The following is a 24,613-nucleotide window of genomic DNA, read 5'->3' as shown; positions in this document are numbered from 1 at the left end:
AGCAAAACCAGTAACTAATGTTTGAGCCCCAGTATCCTCCAATCCATCTGAATCTTCAAAAATTCCACTTCCCATTACTGTTCTTTAACAATACTGTTGGGAACTTTCTTAGTAAGTTATCTATTGAACCAAAAACTGGCACTCATTCATCTTCCCCAGCACTCACCTTGTCTATGACATCAAACTGAATCAAATAATATTGCCAGGAATGTTATACTTATTGAGGTTTTAAATTTCTAAAGTGGGATAACAAGACCTCTCTGATGGATAAACTCAGAAACGGCTGTAAACATGTAGTCTCACCCAAGGCCTCTCACTCTTGCTCCAGGCAGCCAACTTCCATTCGGACCTGCAAACCTTTGATTCACTCCTCAAAGCGTTTCTTCAGCCAACTGTCACTGCTCATCTCTGCTGGTAAACTGTAAAATCCACAAACACATATCTCAAATTCCCTCTATTTCCTGAAAACCTTATCTGTGACAATTTGGCTACTTGTAAGCTGGCTGGCTCACCTGATCACTCCTGGCTGCAATTATTACAATGTAATTTAATAACCTATCGAGACCTTCTGATTTGTTGTTCCAAGACAGACTTCCAGAAGCGATATTTTTACTTGTTTTCATAATATAGATTAGGGTTTTAAGAATTTATCTTGTACTCTTCATGGCATTAAAAAAAAAAGAAGATTGTATAGTATAAATGAGGACTAGAGAACAATATTTAGAAAATTTAATTTTACTATGAAATAGGCATGGAATCATACATGATAAATGCCACAGTAATAAAAATTTTGACACAACAAACTGCCTCTAAGAGACAGTGTTGCATCTGAAAGCAACAGGAAGCTGTAGTCAGATGATCTTTTCTGACAAGACAGTGCAAATCCTAGAAAGAAACATCACTCTATCCTGCAAGAAAATAGGTTAGATATTTTTGAATCTCTGCACAAGTATTGTAAGGAAACAAAAGCGTGGACAGTAGATCAAAAAAAAGAAAAACAACCATTGGTATAAAACTAGTCTTTAATGAAAATTACTTCATGGAGATTGCATTTACGTGTTAATTTCTGTAAAACTATGTATCCATGCATTTGTTTTTAAACATGAAGCAGGGAAACATTCATCTTATTGTGGTCTACAGGCTCCAACTGATTACATTTAAAAGGACTTTGTCACACAGACAAACTTGCTGTAGGAACAGCTTTACATAACACGATACACGCCAAATCCTGTTCATTTGTAGTTATTGGTACTGCTCACATGAGTAAAATGAGCACGATTTAGCCAACATACCCGAATCCTAAATACGGCTATGATTTCAGCACGTATTTCACTTTGTCTTTGTGGATATCAGTTGGATTCATCAACTGCATGTAAAATGTGTAAGCTGGATTACAAGAGTAAAAGGAGAAAATTTTCATGGACGTATATACTGACCCAATCCAAAAGCACACCAGAGGCAAGCTTCTGATTTCATTTCAGTCCACCAGCACTTAAAAGGTTGATTAATTCTACATTTTCTTGGGCTTTGTTATCCATATAACTGCAAAGCATCTCAATAGTTTTGAAACAGAGTAAAACAAATGCAAAATAATGGATAATTTGTAGTAATTATGTTGATCTGTCCAGTGCACTAAAATTGAAAATTTGTATTAAAACGCCTTTAAAGTATTCAGAGTTTCAGATAAGTTATGCGTACTCTTATGAAATCAAAATAACTTTAAGGCACTTGTTTTCCCTTTTTTTTTTTTTTTAATTAGGCTGTTCTCCACTATTTGCACTTCTCCCCACAGCATGGAAAGCTAAGCTGGGTGGTAAAGAGGAGATCCCTGAGAGAGACTAATTTCGTGCGGTTTCCGTCATTTTCGTTTTGGTTATGTGAGGTCAGTGTCTGAAATGTGGTTCTCTCTTCCTTCAGAGTTTCAAAGGGAGAATTACTTAGATCATGAGGGAAGACTAACGAGATAATGACAAGGGTTGTATCTGTCGATGCTACTCCTGATGTTATAAACCCCATGTTTCCCAATCTACACCCTAAAAATGCTCATATAGACACTATGAATGAGTCTGGCACAATAGCTTCTTACCTACAGCGCTGTTTCTGCGTAAACAGCATTCATTCCGTGGCAAGTGTGGAAACAGCAAAGGCACAGCCGAAATCCTCCATTCCTAGCAGTGTTCTGACGAGAAAAAAAATGAGACATTGCTGGGTTTTAATTCTTCTCATTATTCCCTAGAAGGAAAGTTATATTTGTGCTGCCTCTAGGCAAAGTACCAGCCCACATGAACAAAAGAACGAAACTAAGATCACATCCATTTCATCTTGCTGCTGCTATTCCTGCACAGAAGCTCCCCACAGATGCTCAAGTCCCTGACACTGTATCTTCAGTGCTCATATGTCACAGTAAATGATTCATTAAAAATGCACAGGCAGATTGATCTTGGAAGAGGGAAAAAAAGGTCTGGATAGAAACGAAAAGCCAAAAGGTAAAAAAGGGACACACTCCCAAAATTCACGTGAGAAAGGCACGCAAAAAGACATTGAAAAAGAAAGAGGAGACAGCAACTGTGCTGACATTTAATAAGTCTACTTGGGATAAAACTCATCCTTTTATTAGCAATAAAAGCCACAGCCTCAAGAAAGCCCAAAGCCCTTAAAGCATTTTGCATCAAGTACCTCACAAAAACAATAGACAATTTCTGCTAAGGTCTGTAAAATATTTGCACCAAACCACTTTTTTTTTTTTTTTTTAATGTAATTAAGTGGAAGTAAACCCCTAACACAGGTATAGATAGCTCTACTGATATTGTGCCTACAGTGACAACGTTATGGTGTTGCACCCATGCGACAACACTGGGTTTTACTGTTTGCATACCAAAAAATGAACGTATTTGTACCACCCCTTATTTGTTTCTTTTCCTGTGCTACATTAGGTAGGTCTGCAAAGGATGCAAGGCTTACACGCAGCACCAGTAGGGCTGGAAGCAGACCGAGTCGTACAATAACGCCGATGCTTCTGGAGCGGTAGGAAAGTCCGATCTTAGTTACCAGTAGTCATCCTAATTCATATACCACTTGCCACAGTCCCATTCAGCCTCAGAACTGGGAAGGTAAAAAGAGAAAGATGTGCTTCATTTGTGATCCCTGTGGTCTTGATAAACACGTGATTGACAAGACTAATCCTATACTATTACTAGTTTCGTAATATTTCCTGGCTGGCCAGAAGGCTTTACTCTGCCAGAGGGATCCTGGAAGCAAAAAAAAAACACCCATGCTTAAGAATAATAAGCTACTTGAGAAAGAGGCACCTCCTTACTATGACATTCATGCAAATGGTGTCATACAGGTGACATATTGATTCCTTTAAAAAAAACCAAAAGGTAAAATATGAATATGGACCATAATTTACATTCTATCAGTAAAAAAAAAATTAAGCTGAATACCTACAACGGGAAGTATATATATATATTCACACACGCACATGTACAATAGCAATATTTTTAGCTGTAATTTCCTTCATGTGGCAACATGACGAGCATTTAGAAGAAGCTGAGCCAAGTGAAAATACAACCTGCAGAACAGGTCACGTTTAAATATTCTGCTATTGAAGAATATTAAAAACTACAGATTAAGTAGGAGTGTTGTAAGACTTAAATTAATTAATGCTTGTAAATCATTCTGAAATACTTGGATAAAAGATGGCATAAAAAGTGTTGCCACATGTCTTGATGCTTCTAGATGCACACAATCCCTCACATCTTGTTTTGCTTTATGGATGTTTCAAATCGTCAAAAATAGGTCAGTGGACGAATTTCGTGCTGGTAAGTGTTTGAACACAGCGGAGAAACACCAAGGATGCCCAGGTCCTGATTGAGAACTCCAGCAGACACCTCAGTATAAACAGACTGAAATATCTACGTTTCTTCACGTCTGAATCCCAAGTACTGGTGGTGGCTCACCGGGTCTAGTTACTGAACGCCTCTGTCGATTAGCGAATTAGCACGGCTCAGAGAGCTCAGCAATGTTGCTCAGCCTTGACTTGGGGGTGTACCCGCATACGTGAAGCATCTTATACATAATATACATTTCAATCTAGTACCACCTAGTATTCATATCACCAAAAACCTTAGAACATGCCATCAAGCGGCTTGAAAAGGAAGGTATCCGAAACCACTCAATGCATGTCCATGGTTAGTAAACCACATACCAGTTTTCAGAGGACTTGGTACTTCTTGCTTATGCAAGCACAGCCCTTTATAAAAATACAGAAACGAAAGGCCAGTGTTAAGGCCCTTATGCTTTCCCGCATTGTTCTCCATATCTAAAAGACACATTTTCCTTTTTATTCAGAGACAGGTAACCTATTTTAGGCATCCATGTGAAAAAAATAGTGTAAGGAGTCTCACCAAATGCACGAAGCAGCAAAACTGCTGTCCTTAAGAGGGATAGTTTAGCGCAAAAGTGTTTTATCTGGAGGGACACAGAGCACCACTGACGTATGCATCTTCCTCAAAAGGTGAGAACACTAGAAAGTATTCATCCTTGCTGCTCTCTCCCTCCTCCATTCCCAACCGAGCACGTGTGCGACTTTGTACCCATGTTCCGGAGCACAGAGCGTTTGTTTCGCTCTTGCACAGCACATAAAACAATGTAGTGTTGTGCCCGTCTCAGGAACTTCTGAAGGCTGTCTCACCACAAATAAATACTGCAAGCCGCTGGTCTGCGGCAGGCGGCGGACGAACAATGATAGGAAACAGGAGCCGGTTGTGATTCGGAGGGAGGCATGGGACGAGCAGAGCACCCTGTTCCTCAGGGCAGCCAGCGCAAACGCAATTAATTGCACGTGATAAGGCCGCGTAGGTACAGCCACTCATTAATGTCACGTCTTCGCGTGACAGCGCCCGAAAGCAAGGCTGCGAACGCTCCGGATGGGGCAGCAGCAGCCATCGCCTGCCATGGGGACCACCGCACGCCCCCTCTCCTAGAAGGACTCCCTGTCGGGGGGCAGCCGGTGGCATTTTGGGCGCGGGGAGAGGGGCTGAGGGCCGGGAAAGCAGCGTTTGGCGGCAACTCGCACCCTCGCACCAGGTCTCACGGCGGTTTTTACAGCAGGTTTTGTTTGTTTGTTTGTTTGTTTTTTCAATCTCACGCCCCCCTGTCAGCTGAGAAGGGCCGCGGTGAGGAAGAAAAGCTCCCGAACACCAAAAAGAAGCCCCGCGAAGGTGAATTAATAATAACGGCGGATGGGACCGGGAGGCGCCAACCCTCCTCCTCCGGCGCCGGCAGGCCCGGGCGCAGCCAGGCCCGTCCCTCGCACCTGCCGGCCTCCTCCGGGCCGGCGCCGGCAGCCCCCCGGCCGCCTCACCGAGGCGAAAAGCGACGGAAGCCGCCCCCACCGACCTTCGCTCGGCGAAGCGGGCAGGACGGCGGCGGAGGGGCGGTGGCCGCGCCCAGGAGCGGGCGGGGTCGGGGAGGTGCGGGGAGGGGGGGGGGGGGAGAGGTAGGGGCGGTGGGAGCGCGCGCCGCTCCCGCCCTTCGCCGCGGCGGCCGCGCTCCGCCCCACCCCGCCCCCCGCCCCTCGAGTAGGCGGGGCCAGGATGCCGTCGGGCTGGGTCGTGAGTGGGTAGGGCGGCTGTCAATCCGCGGCGAGGAGGGCGGGGGGGCCGGCGTCGCGCGATTGTGGGGGGGAGGGTGGGGGAGGGGGGAGGAGGAGAGGAAACAAAAACAATCGTCCGGGCGCCGCCATCTTGGGTCCGTTCTCCACGCCACCCAAGTGAATGGGTAGATATGAAATTACCACAGGGGAGCAGCAGCGGCAGCAGGGTACGGAGGGCTGTTCCCAGCTGCCGGCTGGATTCGGGAGACTGTAGAGACGGCTCCTGCCGCCGCTCTGAGGGTATCCGCCGGCTCGGCCTTTTCTCCTCGCCAACCCTTAAACTGCACTCCTGGAGGGACAAAGTTGGTCTCAGCCGCCCTGCCTCCGCCGCCCGGGAGACGAGAGAGTTGCGCTCAGCGGCGGTATTTTCCTCGGAGCCGGGAGTGAGGCGGGGTCGGAGTTAGGAGAGAGGGTGCCGAGGGGGTTCCTGGCCCCTCCGCCCTCCGGCCCGGGCTCGGCGGGTGCCCTGTGCGAGAGACACGAGGAGGAGACAGCGGGAACCCAGCGGGCTTTGCCTTTCCACCCTTGCCATTTCTTATTCCTGTCTCCTAGAAGGAAAAAGAAAAAAAAAAAAGAAGGGCGAGATACTGGATTGGCGGGGTGGACGACGACTGCTTGAGGTGTCGGCGTGGACGGCCGTGGGGCGGGCGGAGGTGGCGGCCAGCGAGAAACGCGTTCGTGAGGAGTTGGAGAGGAGCGGGCGCCGGAGCGGAGGAGCCACAGGCCGGCTTGGCGCGGAGGGAGGAAGGAACCTGCTGACCCTCGGACCCGCACCGAGCGAGGGAGCCGCCGCATCCTCCCGGCAGCCTGCTCGCCTCCAAAGAAGCCGAATTCTCCTAGAAGCACGGCACTCAAGGAAGGAAGGATTTGCCACAAAGAATATATCACCCTCCTCCCCAGCGGCTGGATACTGCATTTTTTTTTTTTCAGTCACTCTTCTGTGTTTAAATACCAAATATAGCCTCTGGGGGGGGAAGGGGATGGAAATCTCTTAGAAGAATTTGAAATCTTCCTCGGATTCGGGAGTGCTGGTGTTGCACGGCCCGGGAGAAGGACTGCGGAGACGGGGGAGAGAAGGGGAGGTGTGCTGCTCTCACTGACTGGCGGCAGGACGACAGATTTGCCACTTTTCGTGAAAACCGAAGGTTGGTTTTTTACCAAACTGTTGTTTCTCCCCTTTTCATCTTCTGGGTTACGCTAAATCCCTCAGCATTGTTAAAGAAAACCGAAGTGTTGCCCACGTGTAGCCGGTGGCTTTCCTTTTTTTTTTTTTTTTTTTTTTTTAAGGTAGTTTTTCATCAATAAGCTGACAGAACTTCCTCCCTTCACCCGGAGGCTTTTGATGTTTGAAGCTGAAATGGAGCTACTTTTCTCCCAAACACTACATGTTGTATAAGGGGAGCCGGGACGAAAAAGATCGTGTTTACTGATTTCGCTAGGACTCCCCGACCGACGCTCGGCACCCACGAGGGATGCTTCACGGAGCTTGATGTGGAAAAGCAAAGTTGGAGTGTGCTCAGAGACTTCGTCGTGTCCAGCGGCTTAGTTGTTGACTTTTTTTTTTTTTCTTAAAGTGGATTCGTAGCATACTTTTATGAATTAAATTTTGCCACCGTTTGTACAGAAGCCAAATGACACGTGTGTTTTGAAACACTGTTCCAAATATATCCATCCCTCGACTCGGATTCTCACTAGAAGGAGCCAGAGGGAGATCGTCAGTGTCTGAAGAAATCTGATTTTACTGTTTTATGAACATTTATCTGCTGCACAAATGTTGCTATAGATTGCTTTATAACGGTTCAGCAAGAAGGAAGATTTTCCAGCTTGCAGGACCCAGGAAACTGGATATTTAAAAGTCCCGTAAATGTTTTAACAGCATTGGAAAATGGGAGCTGCTACTAAGTTGGCGTTTGCTGTTTTTCTTATCTCTTGTTCTTCAGGTAAGTGAATGTTCTTGCTTTTGTGGCTTTAAACGTAAGGCTTGGCGGTTAGCATTTGAAAGCTTGAGGTAACTTTTTGGAAATTCGCGTGAGGGGAAACGTTTCTTTTTTTCAGGTGTCAAATGTTTGGGGATGGCAGTGACTGTACAGGCAGAAGCTGTTTCCATCGTTATTCTTAAAAATGTATCATCTGAGCCTTTCAGACGCGTGCAGCGCTGGGGATGCAGATCAGTTTTGTAGAACAAATGTGGAGACATAACCACCTAGTGTCATATCCAGTAAGCTGGCAGTACAATTGTTAGTGTTTCGTGGTAGGTTTTAATCAGGAATAACCCAGCTTTTGAACATCAATTAGATCTTTTACTCCGAACTATCCACTGGTAAATGGCAACCTTCATTAATGCTTCATTAGTTCAGGATAGGTACTCGTCCTTTAATGATAGCGAGGGGCGTGTGCGTGTATAGATGTGTGCACAGAATCGGGCTGAAAAGGCAGGCTTTCAGTTTCTAAGTAATTGGTAACGCTTTGTATTATGCTATTGAAATACGTCACTGCCTTGTAGTGAAAAACAGACAAACAAAAAATCTACTACTTCTATCTTTTAGAAGCAGAAGTTGGGTTTCAAACGCCGGCTCTTGAGTCCTGAGAAGCCAGCGGGCCGTGAGGACTTTCCCAGGCTTCTTGAAGAGGGAAATGGTTATGGGAGCAACCAGTGGCCGGGGGAACTCTTGGTACCCTTCTGCTTCCAGCTCCATCAGTTTCACAGAAAAACTGTTACGGGCTGTGTATTTGTTTACATGGCCATCCTGACGCTTTCTGCTTACCCTTTGGATGTCTATTTAGTCTTCTGTAGGTTTGGATGCACTTTTCAGCGTTCTTGCAGGGCGTGCAAAGGTATTCTTGTTTATCAGGCTGAAAGCTAGCACACAAGTGCTCGGCTTTTCCAGTGTAACTGGTGTAAGGGAGTAATGAGATCCATGTAACAGTGCCTTTTAAAATTTCAGTGTTATAATGTGCAGGATTTTGCTGAACAGGATACTTTCTTGTGGTTAGTAAATGGATGGTCTAGTCTTATGTCTGTAGCGGTATTGATCGATTCCGTGTGCGCTAAATGTGCTGTGAAATGGCGAGCGCTGCCAGAAATAAACAACAAAAAAAATCCTTTCTCTTTTAGCCAGAGAACAACAGAGCAGGTTAAGGACAGTCAGAGGTCTGGGGTTTGTTTTTTTTTTTTTTTTTTTTTGCTAGAGTATGCCATTTATCCGCCTCTTGAAACAAAACACAATTTCTTCTGACAGTTTTGTTTTGCAGTAGAAGTGTCTTTCATCTTTTCTGGATACCTTGCTTTTAAGTTACTCGAACAACATTCCTCTTAACTCCGGAATATTTTCTGAGGGGAGCTACCCCCCCACACACCCCCAGGACAGTTTCTGAAAGACTTGGTGCTATCTGCCCTTCGTATCTGCCTCTCCCTTCCAGGTCCTTCTCTTAGATCCTTTTACCCAGAGCACAGAATAATGATCTTGTTGACATTACCTATCCTGCTTGTCAAAAAGAATGCTTAAGGAACAAAAGCTGTCTTGTCTTCAGCGTTTCTTGCTCAGGTTGTTCTTGGTAAGGCGAAATGAATGTTTCTTTTGCCTGTGAAGATGAAATTATCTTTGCTAAATGAGCAGGAAACTGGCTGCAATTCGGACTGCTGCTCATGTTAATGACATTGTTTTGGTGGTTATTCCAGCATTACACATTAAGTGTTCCGGTATTTAACAGTTATTAAACTATTTTCTACTCGCCTAAAATTTTAGAGTATCTGCAGTCCCAGTGTAGGTCTAAAAACAAATAAATTCAACAGTGAGCTTTTGTTTTTACGATCGAAATCACACGGTTATGTAAGCTTTTAGCACGAAGTACAGGCGTTTGGATAAGTAGTGTTTCTTTTCTTCACTGTGACTTGTGTCAGTTTAAAGTCACACCTAATCAACTGATGCTGTCATCATGGTCAGAAGAAGTGGTTTCCTTTCCACTCTTTAGTCTGAAAAGAGTCTACCCAGGCTATATATTTAAAAATACTGGCAGTGGTTGAAGAAATCCTAGAGTTCAGGTGTGAAGCGATCTGGTTTGTCTTTTCTCCGGTATGCAGTCTCCAGCTACTTGGAGTGTTTGTGTCAGGGAGTGGGGGTGTTGGGTTTCTGTATTTATTAATTTATTTTTATACGGAGCTATTTTCTGCGCTTGTTTACATAGCCAATTAGTACCAGTGTTCTTTAAACAGGTGAAAAAGTTGTAGGATTTTTTTTCTACGTGGTGAGTGTGGAAGTGGTCTTAGGTTGAAGACACTTTATTTTACTCTCTGTAAACTTGCTGGGTGCAATCCTGTAAGTGTACTTCAGATAGATAGGAATTCCCCTAAATAAATCTAATAATCTTTGCTAAGGGAGTTTAAATATTTCTCCTTTCTGACTAAGATATTTGAGAAAGAGCATCTGTGTTATGTTATTAGGCTTTTAAATATTTGTAGATGCTTGGATAAAAGTGGGTGTAGATTTGTACTAATTCAAGAGAATGAGGTGAATACATATTAACTAAACATGGAAACAAAGTGCTGGGGTCAAGGTTCTCCATGTGCCCTCTAATATACTTTTTAGATAAACCTGTGTGTATTTTTGATTTAATAAAGAACAGAAGATCCAGAAGTAATAATAAAATACTTAGGAACTATTGAATATGCTTCCTGTGCCTGTCCTGTAGGCAAGCTTAAAAAGAAAAATAGTAAATAAAATAGCTTGTTCATCAAAGAACACCTCTCTTTAGATATTATCTATGTTTTCCCCTCCCCCAAGGAAGTGTGCTTCTGCATCCTCCAGTTTTTGTGATTGCTGAGTTAAACTTTGTGACATTTCAGGAACAGAGTATGTGTACTTACATACTTTTCTGTGATGTTTCAGAATATGTATCCTGTGCAGCTGAAAGTGTGGGAGATGTTGAAGGAGTGGATTGTCTTCAACCAAAATCATCTTTTATGGGTGCTATAGTTTGTAACATCTCATGGTTCCTTTTATTACTCTTACATGCACTCCGTATTTCCCAAACCGTAATTTCTTCTCTTCTGAGGTGCCTGCTCTGTGTTTGGTACCTGGCTGGTCGGTCATCAGAGTAGTTCTGCAGCTCTTAAGTCTCTTGCAAGGGAGGAGACCTGTATTTGTTAAAACTCCCTTAAGGCTTAATTCATGCTAAAAATCACCTAAGCAAAAGGAAGCACATCAGAAAAGTCTTGGTCCTCTTTCTTTTTGCTAATGCTAGGTCATTCTCAAGCCACTCAGAAGGTCTTGAGTAATTTTGCTGAAGGAGATGGCATGTCAAAGATTCCTTTGTAGTTGAAGTGGGATTTTCACTGCATGGAGAAAGTTGTATTCTTTGATTTTTAATTTCTTCTTCTCTTGTCTCACATGCATTATTATCGGGGAAATTATTTTTGACATTTTTTTTCCCAAAAAAAAAAAAAATTCTAGATGGAACTGTGAAGTCCAAGATGCTGCTATGGCTTCAGCTGCTGAATGGTTAGGTGTTCTAAAGGAATTGAGGGGTGGGAGGTGAGGCTCTTTCTTTAATTTTACTAGTGTAGCATTTTTTTTTTTTCTCTCTGATTAATTGGTAGTGCTTGAAAATCCTACCAGAGATTTAGGAGTGTTGTTTGTGAAGTTGTTTCTGCTGGTGTGTTCTCTGCAAGCTGTCCATAATTGTAGTTGAACTCTAATCACTTTATTGCACAGGCAGAGCAATAAAACACTTGAGACTTAGTACTGCTTTTAAAGTAAAATCCTGCTCAAGATTCCTTTTTGATAACTGTATGCTGTTTTTATACTGAATATGTTAGCTTTGGGCAATACCCCAGCACTCCTGATGTCACTGTTGAGAGCAGGACTTGTAAACCTACTTAATACTGGTTTTGGGCATAGATACATTTAAATAGATGTAAATATTATGTAGTTTACAAAGTTTCATGGCTCCAGGTTGGTGTTATAACTTTCATTGCGGATCAAAATTGTGTTACTAATTCTATGTAATCTGTTAATACTTAACAACAGTTACAAACCGTAAATCTCCTGGGTTATGAAAAATAGCTGTACTTGTGTTAATGCAGTATTAGAACATGTAAGCGTAGTCCTAGTGGAACTCTGCTTGACAAATGTTTCCGCAGAGATGGGTTTATTTGTGTGTCTAGCTTTCAGATAGAAGTCTTTTCTCGTAGGAAAAGCTTCAATAAGTTTGTCTTCAAATGCTGGATGCGATGTGAATTGGTGGGGGGAGGTGTTCTGTATGAGGGCAAAGCTGTTTTCTGCTGTATGGGGGTGAAAGAAGGTAATTACTGCTATCATGAATAATCGTTTTCAGCTGATTTAATGGAAAGTATTTGAATGCCTTTTTTTTTTTTTTTTTCCTTACCTATGTTTCTGGAATTTTGGGGCAAAAGTCCTCAGGTGAAGGGGTTTGGATTATTTGCAAACGAGAAGAGATAAGTACTCACCCCCTACCCTCTGTTTAATTGTAGAGGTTCATTTTTGTCATATCATTAGTTTCAGGTAGGAAAAAAAAAAATAACAGTAACTCCAGTGTATTTGATTCTTACTGATTGTACATTCTCCTCCAACTCACAGAGCTTATTTCTCTTTGGAACTGGAATACAGTTCTATTTCAAATCGTCATTATGAAGTTTACATGTGAAGTGTCTGAATCTCTTACAGGATGGTAGTAACATTTTGTTTATGCACAGACAAAATGTGGTGGACAATATGCGAAAGTAGTCTTTTGGAGACCTATATGATTCGTAGCTCAGATAGCGAGTCCTGGGTACTTACCCTTGGCAAGTCATCTGGAGAATAACCGTGGGCTGTAAAAAGACAGAGGTTGACAAGGAGTCTGATTGTGGAAGAGATTTCTTGGTGAAGGGGAGATGCATTTCCACTACTTAATTAACAGAGAGCAGATTAATGCAAATGTCTGCTTCAGCTGGTTGGTAGAATACATGGTCTGTTAGCTATCTGATGTTCCTGAAAATGAGAACTCTTTAAAAAGATCAAGAAAATTGCCAATTTTACAGCCAAGTTATTGTGTGATGAAATCTTAATGTGTTTTTGTTGCCTTGGTGCTTAAAATTCAGCACATCTTATTTCCATATGGAAATTGAAGTGTTATTGGATGCCAGTGACTTTATGTGGCATCTCTTGTCTTAGCTACGCTATTTCTGTGGTGGTGGAAGTTGGTTTTTTTTGTTTTGTTTTTGTTTGTGGTTTTTTTTTTTTCCTTAGAAACAGTTTGACTATGGTGCCAAACAGCAGAGCATATTTAGGCTTAATCCCACAGAAAATGAATATTTACTGCCATATTGTTTATATTGCATATCTTTGTGGCTAAGAATGCCAAATGTAGGTTAGGTACATAAAATATCTCAATTGTTGGTGGAAAGAGAGTTTATCCACTGCAGTAACTATTGCTAAGGCACCATTCCTTAGTAGTTTCACAGTGAAGTAACCCTTGATGAGAAAGGTCAACATGACGTTTTCTTCTGCCTTTCCTAGTTAAAGCTGTAACTGGAAGCAGTAGTCTGTGTAGGAAAAAAAAAATAGACAATTTGCTTGCTAACTGGAGGCATAAATCTTTGGTTATGTGGTTAGAGGTATTTGAAAAAAATTTGGAAACGAGGGAAGCATTTGTGGGAAGACTGCCTGTTCCTGCAGCTGGGGGTAGCACTGGTGTTATTAAGATGGGATGTACTGAGGCTGGATATTGGAGGCATGAAGTACTTCTTTGTACCCACCTCTAGTTAGGTGCTGTCACAGAAAACGGAATTACTTTAGATAGTTCAGTGAAAGAATGTACCTTCTCTTTCTGTCTGCCTCGACTTGTATTCCACTGTTCTCCCAAATTAATCCCGTTTTCAGACTTGCAGTCAAAGAAGGATGAGCAGGATGGTAGCCTTTACCTCTCTTTCTTTGGGACTTTCTTTGTGATGGTCCTCCTAATGAACTGTGCTGCTCTTGCTTTCAGGCAGGAACTTCGTTATGGAGAAAATGGGCAAGTGGCATACTTAAAACGGTATTGATGCCAGCAAAGGTCTGAGTGAGGGCTGTGTAACCTAAAGTCTTGGTGACTTTATATTGTAGCAGTGGAAGAACAGGAATGCTTGTGCGTATTACCAACTCGATGTTTCATTGATTTTTTGAGGGTAAATTAAGTATTGCTGAATTCTAAAAACATTCCCTGTACTGATATTCTGGTATTCTACTGATATTTCTTGTTAAATCGGTGCAACATGATCTGTTTCAATCATGATGCAGAGTCAGTCCAAAGTTGTAATTATTTCAGTGTTACTCTTGAGTTTTTCACTGGGAAGGCTGGTTAATAACTGTTAAGCCACGTTGACTTGGCTTTCCTAGAATGTCGAGTACCTTTAGTTGCTGAGAAGGCTGTGTGTTGTTGAAGTAATTTAAATGCCAAGATACCACCTTTTGAGATTCCTTATTTTGTTAAGGTGTAATTTCTGATTTTAAGGATTTATACAAAGCTGTAATTAGGAGGTAATCCAATTCCAAGTGGTGAAACCAATGTAATTAAAAGCAAACCCCTATATGCTCTTAACTGTGGGCATGTAAGAAGTGCCACATTATGGGGTTTTTTTGCTTTTATAAGTCTTTGTTGCAGGAGGGAAGCATTGCCTATGGCTAGTGAATTGATCTGACTGAAAGGTAAGGTACTTGGGAAGTTAACTTTTACTGGTTTAATTGTTAACATTGACACATTTTAAAACTAATACCAAAGAGTTACGTAAGAATCCAATGTCATTTGAAAGTTTGTAGGGTTTGTTTTTTTTTTTTGTTTTGTTTTCCAGAAAGTGTCTATAATTCTTTTTAAAACTGAGAATAAGAATCTTGCTCAGAATTTGGTTGTTTCATATAGCTTTAACTCTTTGCATGTTCCATTTCTAAATGGAATGTGTTCATTTCACTGGAAGAGAGTCAGTTTTTGTAACTAAAGTTGCAGAGTTTGTTGTGTCAGGTATTTTAAGTTGGATGGTATATCCATCGTTTTGAGAAATGGAGAAGGGAGAAAGTGGTAAAAAAAAGTTTAGGATATTGTTTCTGTATTTTTCTGAAAGATACCAAATTATTTATGAGGGGAAACTGACATGCAGTTCTTATTCTGGAAAAAAATGGAAAGGAGTAAAGCAACTCAGCGATTCTTAAGTTTTTTTTACATGGTTGACTGTAGATCTGAAGAATATTTTACAGATGATCTGTGGCTTGTCTCTTTTGACTGTTTCTGAACTTCTTAGTGAAATGAGGCTGCAGAGTGAATGCAGATACCGTTTAAATACTAGTGCAGTCTTTCTTTTCTGATACTTTCTTAGCTTGTGCCAACTGGTGTCTAATGAGATGGCATGCAGGCACAGTTTGAGGGATAGTGCGGGCAGGGGGCCAGTGCCAGTAGGCAGCACAGTACCAGAATTCCTGCAGCTTCAGCACTTCAATATGCCTTCATCTCCTATCTGAGCATGGAGAATATCATCGGTATGCTGTGAAAACATGGTGATTTACACTGGGTACAGCTTTGCTTTCGCATTATTTTGGACATTTAAACAGAAAAACTGTCCTACTTACTACAGAAAAAAACCAAAAAAAACCCACAACCCGAAACCTAAACAACAACAACAACCCAAAACAACAAGCCAACCTATAACCTGTTTTGAAGCCAGAAGAGCGTCACACAGAGCCATGAGGGGTCCGTGATCAAGTGCGACGTGGAGTGGACATGCTCAGCCTATGGCATGTAGCCTAGGGGCCTGTCAGCAGTCCTTGGGCCTGTTGTGGTCTGCAGTGTAGATACGTGCTTTGAATTAAAAATGCCTGCTTCGTATTAAAAGATTATTTCTATTTTAGATTAGTATGAAAGTTTTGATACAGGAACAGTGCAGTGGCGGCTACTGTAATCTTGCAGTCTACCTGGTTGTTAATGGATCTGAATAGAAATGGTAGTTTCCTATTTGAAATTACTTTTTAAAAACATAGGAGCATAGATTCACTTGGATCATGAAGCTGTCTTCTCCAGTATTGTGCTCAAAGCAGTGAATTGTCCCCCACACTTCCAAGCTCTTTTTAGCAGTGCTGCTACCTGGTCTGGCAGTCGCTGCTTGTACTAGTGCAGAAGGTGCTCTCTTGGCCCACCCCACTGCTCTTAAGTCCTCCTGAGTGCCATCCCTGCTGTTGAGAACATCACCCTCTGACATTGTCTGCAGACTTGCTGAGGTGCTTACGCCGCCTCCGCCAGCCATCGCTGAAGGTGTGAAACAGGATGGGTCCTGGGTAGGCGCGTGGGGGACTCCGATTGTGGTACTTGGCGTCCCGCTATGGACGTGTTCTTGCGTGAGCGGTTCTATTGCATTCACATGCAGGCTGTATCTCGAGCTTTATTTACTAGCTTGCATAGCTGATTTTAACTTCATTTCAGCAGCTTCCTTCCTTTTGGTGGCTTACAAACTTGTGATTCAGAGGTTTTTTGTAATTGACGTTGTAATAGCATGACCTTATTTTTTGGGGGGGTTCAGAGTTCTTATCTTGTCTAGATAACGCTAATCTCTAGTCTTTAAATACTACCTAAACTATCATTGTGATCTTTATTCTGTCAGCTGTATTTTGAATGCTTGGATTTCAATATCAATGTCTAAGTTGAAATTTCATCTGTTTTTAAAAGCTATTTTTAAATACAACTAATCATTTTATCAAGCTTTCTAACTAACTAACTATTTCATTCTAGGAATTTTGTGGGAGATCCACATAAACATGGAAGTGGTTTAATTTTGTTGTTCAGTTAGTGTTAAGTGTATAAGACAAAATTAAGCTTTGCAGTAAGTAACTTAACTTAATTTTAGGAATTTTTGGTAGTATTTGTCAGTAGAGGGTACAGATCGTTCTCTTTAGCTCATAGCAATTACATGATGGAAGAGTTTTAAATATTTCCATGTTTCAGGGTTGAAAAACATTTAGACTGTGAATACTGCAAAAATTTTAAATTGCACACAATTGTTTGAATTACTGTGCTTTTTATAATAAATGTATATATAATAATATGACTGGTTTTTATAATTTATAAAGCTGCTTTTAAAAGTAGCATAGAGAAGACCACTGGTTAAATATTTTCATTTTAATTCTCTGATCTTTAATTTTGGAAAGGATCTGTTTTGCAAGTTATCCCTGGGCATAATTGTATTTCATTAAATTTAACACAGAGCCTGTCAAAAAGATTGTCTTAAATGACTTTTTAAAATGTTACAGTTTGATTACATTTCATTTAGCTTCAGATTGTGGCACGTACTGAGGGGGACATACCCCAGCAAATTAAGCCTCATCTAACCTTGCTCACTTGGAATAATAGAAATCAGGAGTGAGATCTTAATTGGTTTATATGTGCCATATATGTACAAAGAGCAAGATTTGGAACCGCAAATAAGTTGTGAGAAGGTTATTTAAAACCACAAGATGGCTTTGCTCCCATTCCTGCCCCTAAATGAATTCCCCCCCTCCCCGAATAAAACAACCACCCCAAACTCAGTAGTGAGGGGTGACTTAACACCATTCTGGAAAACTCTCTATGGAGAAAAAAAACAAACCCAAAACTGAAAGTCTTATATTTCTATTCACTTGAAAAAATACCAACTCACATCCTATTAGGTGAGAGGGTTTCAAAGAAGCCAAGAGTGCTCACGTCCTGCTTCTTATTCCACCGGAAATGGAGTGGATCCCTCATGAAAAATCTTGATGCTTTGGTGTGCAGCTGTACTTTTCCAGTGGCTTAAAAACATCCTGAGGGATGGCAAATAGAGCAAAACTCTATTGGGCTTTTGTCTCCTTGAAATGAGGGATCTGTACTTTTGACAAGTTGAACTTCAGTGTCCCCCAAATGATGTATAATAATTTCTGTGAAGCATTACTTTTTAAAACAAATTTTAAATTTTTTATATATATGTATATATATTTGAGATAGGTGGAATGTATTCAGAAAATACATTTGAATGCTGTTTGGACCTGTGGCAACAGGTGCTCTGGAAGCTTTGTTTGAGGGAGGGAGAAATTTTGTCCTATCCTCACTTACACTATTGTGTCCCAGCGGACTGTGTGAGGGCAGAAACTTTTGTTCTTTTCTAGCATCTCTTAATATACTGACTGTGTGCTTTTGAGAATAGATAATAGATAACTTGCAAAACACCCATTAGTAATCCAGCTCTTCAAATTATGAAGAATTATGACTGGAAGGAGAATAACCTACAGCATATCCTAAGGAGAACCATCTTCTAATGATCTGTCTTGAGGATTCAGCCATAAAACAAATACGGTTTTTGTTGTTTTGATGTTGGTTTGTTTTTTGCTTTTTTTTTTTTATTTTAAATCTTGCATGTAAAGAGTGATGAGAAAATGTACCAAAGGGAAGGTATTCATATTATTCTGATAATGTGTGAGAACAGATATGGATTAATCCTTGGATTTCATGTAATAAATGATTAATGTGTTTTAGAATTTGGTGAAATATCTTATCTTATAGTTTTGGAAGGAGAATGGTGCCAAATACAGTGGGGTGAACTTTTTAGTTGGCAATTGATGAAGATTTTTTTTTTTTTTTTTTAAATTAGAACCTTGCTTTGACAAAATATTTCTTCTGAAATTTAGTAGTCACAGAAGTTTTTTCTCTCACCATTATTTAAAAATACTTTGGTGCTGGAAGCTCTTGAATTCAAAGTGAGGGTGAGGAATGGTATCTGTGTAAAAAATCTATTGGCATTTTTTTTACTTGAGAGTAATCACCTTGGCCAAAGTATGAGGCTTCTTTTCAACAAATAATACATAGCGCATCAACTCTGGCAGTTAAAATCCTACCAGCTGAGTGCTAGCAGACTTCAGTATGTGAGAGAAGAGGTAAACGACAAGTTCCATTTCTTCATATGTAAGGGTAAAAATGTGTGTCTGAATTTGATTTTGATAGACTTTAGAGATAGTTGCATGCTAACGAAGTATGGTCTGGAGGAGTTTCAGCTGGCCATCTGAACTCTTCCCCCCCACAGTTTTCCTTCTAGCCATAGTCAGTGTAGGATTTTTCTGAGCGAAGAGCTTGTTTGCAGCTTCAGTGCTTGTTTGAGAAATCTGTTATTCAAGCATGGACTGACACATTCACCATGCAGTAGGTCGCAGACTTTGGTAGAAACTCTTGGAACGTTACCAATAAACTGCAAAGTCCTTCTTGCAGATAACAAACAAGTTGAGTGTCTAGCGTGTGTCGGATTTTGCTGGTTGATGGTATCATTAGACAGGATATTCAAGCAGAAAAGAAGTCATTTTGAAACAGAAGTTCAGCAGTGAAATAAAGTTTTAAAAGTAACCCAGCAAAGTGCATGCGTGTTAATTGTTCCTCCAGTAGCTCAGCCAGCTTGAAAAAACAGCTGATTAGCTGCTTCTTGTCCAGAAGGGTTATTTCAGTTGCACCTGTCGCTAAAGGTGAGAGCCACTATTTCTTAGTTTAGCCATTCAGGGCAACTTGTCCTGCTTTAATCAAAACCAGAGGAGTTTCCTTCTGTGGAGAAGTGCTTGATTCCTTGTGTGGTAGAAAGTTATGTATTGCAAGAAGTTAAGTCTTTCTTTTCCCCAGGTGTCTTAGAAGTGTCATTACTTAAAATTCCTATTGTATGGCACTTGTAGATTATGTTTGTAACTTCAGGCCAGCTTCTCTATTTGACATAGTTTGAAGAAGACTTCACAAATTATACTTAATAAAAAATATTACATGGTAGAGTCCTTTCAGTTCGTGTCTTGTAGTACCATCAGCTTTATGTAGGGTATTTAAGAAAAAACTGATCAGAGAACTGTGAGACTGACGGTTCCTATTCTCCGTGTCCTCTTCCTCATCCACATGCCCACTTTGTGATGAAGTTACACTTCACTGGTGGTTCAGCCCTCTTGTACACCAGCCCTTGTGGCTGTCTGACATTGTGCTGGGCTGTTCCAGTTTGCTAAACCAGCAAAAGTGACTTGAAAAAACAGCAAGTAGCTTTCTGCGAGCAGTATCAAATGAGGGCAAGAGTTGGGTGAAAGGTGATAGGAGCAAGAGAAGAGATGGGTGGAATAAGGCCTGGCAGTGAGTCTGCATGAATTGACCTAGGAAATAAATTATCAAGGGAAAACGACGCATCAGAGTTGGTGAATAAAGCTGTTCTGTGTACATGCTGGATATGAAAGGAAAAATGACAAAATTAAGTTGCACCCTCCTCCATTGCACTTGTGCATATTTCACAGCGGAAGGTGAAGTTTCCATACTTAGGGAGAGCATGTCACAAACTGGTAGAGCTGGAACTGCATCTGTGGAACCTGATTCAAAGGAATAGGTGATAAAATTCACTCTGGTCTCCCAGGTTCGCTGGTTACAGTGAGGTGGGAACAAAATAGGAGCTTCAGACTGATACAGTGGGCTGTGAAACCCAGTTGCATCCCAAGTTTAAGGAAACAATTTGGAAAGACTATTTGCAATATAACCTTACTATTGTCTCATTTGTGGTACTCAAATATTAACTGCAAGTTTTCTTAGAAACTTATTCTGAGCAGGTACTGATAAAACTTTATGCAAAAACTCTGGGAAAATTCAGATCCAAGCAGAGAATAGACAGTGCTCACGGATCTGCAAGTGATGGGGGAAGAGTGTAGGAGAAGTCTTTAAAGTAATGAACCTCATTTGATAATGCCTGAATGCACTGAATTCAAAGGATTAAACACAGCATCAGTAACCATGTTTACAGAAAATAGCTGATCTGGTGATTTTCACACATTGGCTAAACAGCCGTGTAGCAGTTATGTCCAGGATCCCCATCTTCCCAGTCTGAGAGGACTCCTGTCTCATGAGCGTCTTCCAGTTTCCAAGAGAGCACGTAAGAACCAAGCTACTTGTCAGGAGCTTGTCATGCTCTTACCATGACGAGTGTGAGTGTGTCTACGCCAGATAAGCAAGCTGGTGGAACCAGGGCAGTCAGGAGTGCAGAGCAGTTATAGAGTGTCATTGAATTGACAAAAGTCATAAACCAGGGAAATCTTCCAGGCAGCAGGGCACGCTTTCTGAAAGAAAAGGCGTGGCTCTGACAGGTCAGGATGAGTTTTTGGTGCTGAAGAGTTCAGCTGCTAAACAAGTCTTTGGGGCACCTACCAAAACTCCTCAGCCTGTTGTTACACTCTATTGTGGAGTATGTCTCAGATTTTTATTAGGCTATGTTCAGGCTTGTTGCTTTTAACTCTCCCTGAAACTACATGAGGATGACTTCTGTACTAAAATACAAGCATAAGCACCAAAAATTAGATATGCTAGTCCCCAGTAGCAATATTCTAAAATTCTGAATAAAACATGTCTAGAAGTCCAGATCAGTTTCAAAAGCATGAAGGAATCTTGCCCTAGGTGTTACGTGAAACCTGTCATCTTTGTTTCTTCCCAGCCATGGCCTTCTCCAGCTCAGCACAAAACCTGCTTCCCTTGTAGGGAAGAAAGCAACTAATGTTCCAAGACCGAGGCTGCAATTTCCAGCATCCTGTTCTTTTGTCTGCTTCCAGTTAACTATGACATTTAAGTTGCTTTCTATTTAAACAAAGCAGATTTTTTAAACCCTTTCTTCCCGGAGGTGATAGCTTCTGCTGAGGGCATCTAGGTTAACACAATAACTTATTGCTGCCAGAAGGCAGAGGCTTAAATCTGCATTGTGTTTTCTTTCTGTCCACCTTCCCTCTAGTGAGGCTGTTCATTCTTCTCCTGGGAGCATAATGTTCCGTTGTTATTTACCTTTGCCAGCACACCTTTCTATTCACCTCAACAAAATCTCCACCCTACCCCCTAGTCCCTGAAAAGTGTGTGTTTGTTTGTTGCTGGAATAGTTTTCTGGACTTGTAGAGACTAAACTATCTTATGGAGAAGTCTGGTAAGTTCTGGAGGTTAGGATGAGATAATGGCCGTGGAAGCAGAGGGGCAGATAAGGGGCTAGGGAGCCTCACACTCTTCGTATCTTTTTCCAGGCAGATTCAGAACATTACAGGCAGAAAGCACATCACCTCTTTTTGTTAGACTGGTCTTCAGCTTGGCACGTGGGAACAGTGTATATGTACATGGAAGGAGGCAGAGCCCTGGTGGGATTGATGTGGGCTGCCCTGGAATTGCTTTCACAGAGAGGCTGAGGCAAATGGAAGTGAATGACTGTGAAATTCCCTGGTCGGATGATCTTCAGCCCTTTGTGGAGTCTGACTGCTCTGAGGCTGACAAGGTAATTGAAGCCTGAGCACCCTCTTCTGAACTGCTGAGCTTTTTACACAAAAAGCTTTTATGCAGAATAGTTGGGATATATTTTATGCTGTAGCTGCCTTCTCCTGGAGAGTGAGCTCTTCTCTAGTATGTGCATTCCTGAAAAAAAAAAAAGAAAAGGTAATCTAAGTGAATGACTTCAAGCCTGGGAAGGATGGACTGGATGGAGTCATCAAGTCTGGAAATATAACTTCTCCTGATTCGCTTAGGGCAACTCTCCGCTCTATGATTAGGAGTCCTGTATTTCTCCACTGACCGTACAGGGAACCTGAATACCTGAGTTCACGGCGTTACCAATCTTGGTGTACCTGCATACGTAATACTGTAGTCAAATAAACAACGTGCGAGAAGAAACAAAGGCAGTCTGAATGTAACATCCACCTTAACTGTAGAATATTACTGTTAGATATATTCAAGATGAAGGTAGGTGTCAGTCTGTTGTTCAATTTGTTTTATTTGGTTTTTTTTCAGGGAAGCTTTTGTTACAAGGAGGGTGGCTCAGAAAAGCCTAGAACTCCCTGTGTTGTCTCTAAAACACCAGTCTTGCCACTCCTGATAGGACAGAATAAGCCACTCCTAAGAGTGCTACGCAGAGAAGTTGAGTCACTCTTGCTGTTTGGCCACTGATTTACCAAATACCTCTTGGCTGTGTTGACTACCTGTAGGTAATCATTGTCCTGGGGGAAAGGAAAAAAAAAATTGTTCTCATTTGAAAAGGCTGTTTTGTCAATCTTAGTGATACAGCTTTTTGTGGACCCGTTTAAATACTCCTTGACTACTGCGGAAGAAACACCTTGAACAGGCAAGACACAAGAATTCTCCCATTAACTTTTTTTTTTATGCAATTGTGAGCTTTGATGTTCTTCTGGACTGCCAGGAGAACTTATTGCTGAATGAATTCCTCACTTCTGACCAGAGAAACACCTGTTTCTGCCTGAGCAGAAGCACTCCGCCATCAAAGACAACATCTGGCTGTAGAAGCCCTTAAACTTCTGTTTATGACTTCCCTTTCTGTGTAAGAAACTCCAAATACATCCTTGGAAGTTCTTTTGAGAAAATAAACATCAATATAATAGGGATTGCTGGCTATCTTAAAGAAAATACAGCTCTAGAAATACGTTGTCATTCTGTCTTTAATACCTGAAGAGACTTTATTTTACTACTAGAAATGCCTTCTTTTGGATATTTATTTTTCTCAATAACTAGGATTAGAAGGTTCCATATGACCGCATATGTAACATAATCTAAACTAAATGTAAACAACTTGAAATCTGCTTAGTTGTTTTCTGTTCTCTTATAAGTGTCGTAAGTTTAGAATTCCAAACATCAGACTGGAGGATTTGGCTATTAAGCATCGTTTTGTTTTTTTTTTTAAATCAGGTTGGGAATTTGAAGTTGGTACTGTAGACACAAGTGCTGAGCAGTACTTTCTCCATCTCTGTCCGCACCAACGTACTGCCGCTGCCTGATAACTATGAAAATGCATTTGGGGATGCTTTGGGGCTGACCTTGAGGACTTGTCTTTTCTTCCTGATGGCCAGCTGCTTCACATCAAATCCAGTGGAGTGATTGATGAAGGTTCTTTAAAAAGAAAAAGTGCATTTACTAATGATGAGTAATTAAACTGTAGAACTCAGTGTTTTAGAACATGTGGAAGTAAAAAATGGTCTCTCAGATGAACAAATTCAGGGAGGATAGTTTGTTAAGAGGTGCTTAATCATGGTCTGGAGGGAACTTCGACTCAAATAATTCCTGATTGCTGAGTACTTCTGACAAAAGCCTTTAGTTAAACCTACAGTTAATATTGTCTTATGCTTTTGAGACATTCTCCCCAAAAGGATATTTCTGATGAGAATTAGGCAGGCCTGCTGTTTTTACCTGAATGTGCTCTTACACTGAGCTGGCACCTTAATATCAAAATCCTTTTATAACAGGGAACTGCTGTTTCAACACGCTGGTTTTCTCATCCCTTCCAAGCAGGAGTTCTAGTCTCAGTGTTTGCACTTTGCAATTTTTGTATGACTATGTCTTTTAGAGGGCAATATTAAAGAATTGTTCCTTGCACTTAAGATTCCCTTTTGCTTCACAGTTGATCTTGTGTAACTACTGATTCCCGCTGAAAAGGGAGCGGTCCTTCCCCTCCCGGGACAGGTTTCCACAGCCTGCCTCGTGCTGGACCCAGCAGTTGTGTGGCAGAAGGGAGGGAGTTGAATCAGCAGTTACAGTCTTGTGCAAAGTTCATTTTGCTTCCATTTACCATATGTTTTTGCAAACTTAAATTATAGGTCGTGTTGTAGCTGTGATTCTGCAGTTACTTCTTTTGCGTAGTCCCGAAAGAGTATTTTTTAGGGCATGAAGGGGACAGAGGGTGCAAGTAAGGCAGGTCCTGAACAGTTAAGTCTATGGTGGTAGGTTCATGGGAAGTGCTGGGTGGTTGATCTCCCTTTCCAAGTTTGTACTATTGATCCTGGGCGGAGTTAACGTCTGAATTCTCTCCAGACTCTGCATGTTTGAATTGTACAGTGTCAGCATATTCAGTGTAATGTGCTGCTTGCTTTAAACTTGCTTATTCTGCGTTACTTTAGTCATAGTGTCAATGAAGATATTGCAAATAATACAGGCTAATCCAGAGTAAGGATCCTGGATTCT

The 24,613-nt window shown here is 41.4% G+C and overlaps 1 protein-coding gene across 2 annotated transcripts in view; it reads left to right on the top strand.

The window, feature by feature from the left end:
- Positions 1-5,726: 5,726 nt before the first annotated feature.
- ACVR2A (activin A receptor type 2A) overlaps positions 5,727-24,613 on the top strand; it is a 65,088-nt gene continuing 46,201 nt past the window's right edge. Inside the window, exons 1-2 of one of the 2 annotated variants that reach the window (XM_086750325.1) lie at positions 5,727-6,801; positions 6,944-7,596. In XM_086750325.1, the coding sequence (XP_086606451.1) occupies positions 7,542-7,596 (55 nt within the window). In that variant the 5' untranslated portion in view covers positions 5,727-6,801; positions 6,944-7,541. Of the gene's footprint in view, positions 7,597-24,613 lie in introns of both variants that reach the window. The other variant, XM_086750326.1, reaches the window with a different exon arrangement.

The sequence above is a fragment of the Chlamydotis macqueenii genome, chromosome 6, assembly GCF_036417535.1.
Source record: "Chlamydotis macqueenii isolate bChlMac1 chromosome 6, bChlMac1.mat, whole genome shotgun sequence".
NCBI lineage: Eukaryota > Metazoa > Chordata > Aves > Otidiformes > Otididae > Chlamydotis > Chlamydotis macqueenii.
This window is presented reverse-complemented; position numbering and strand designations above follow the sequence as displayed.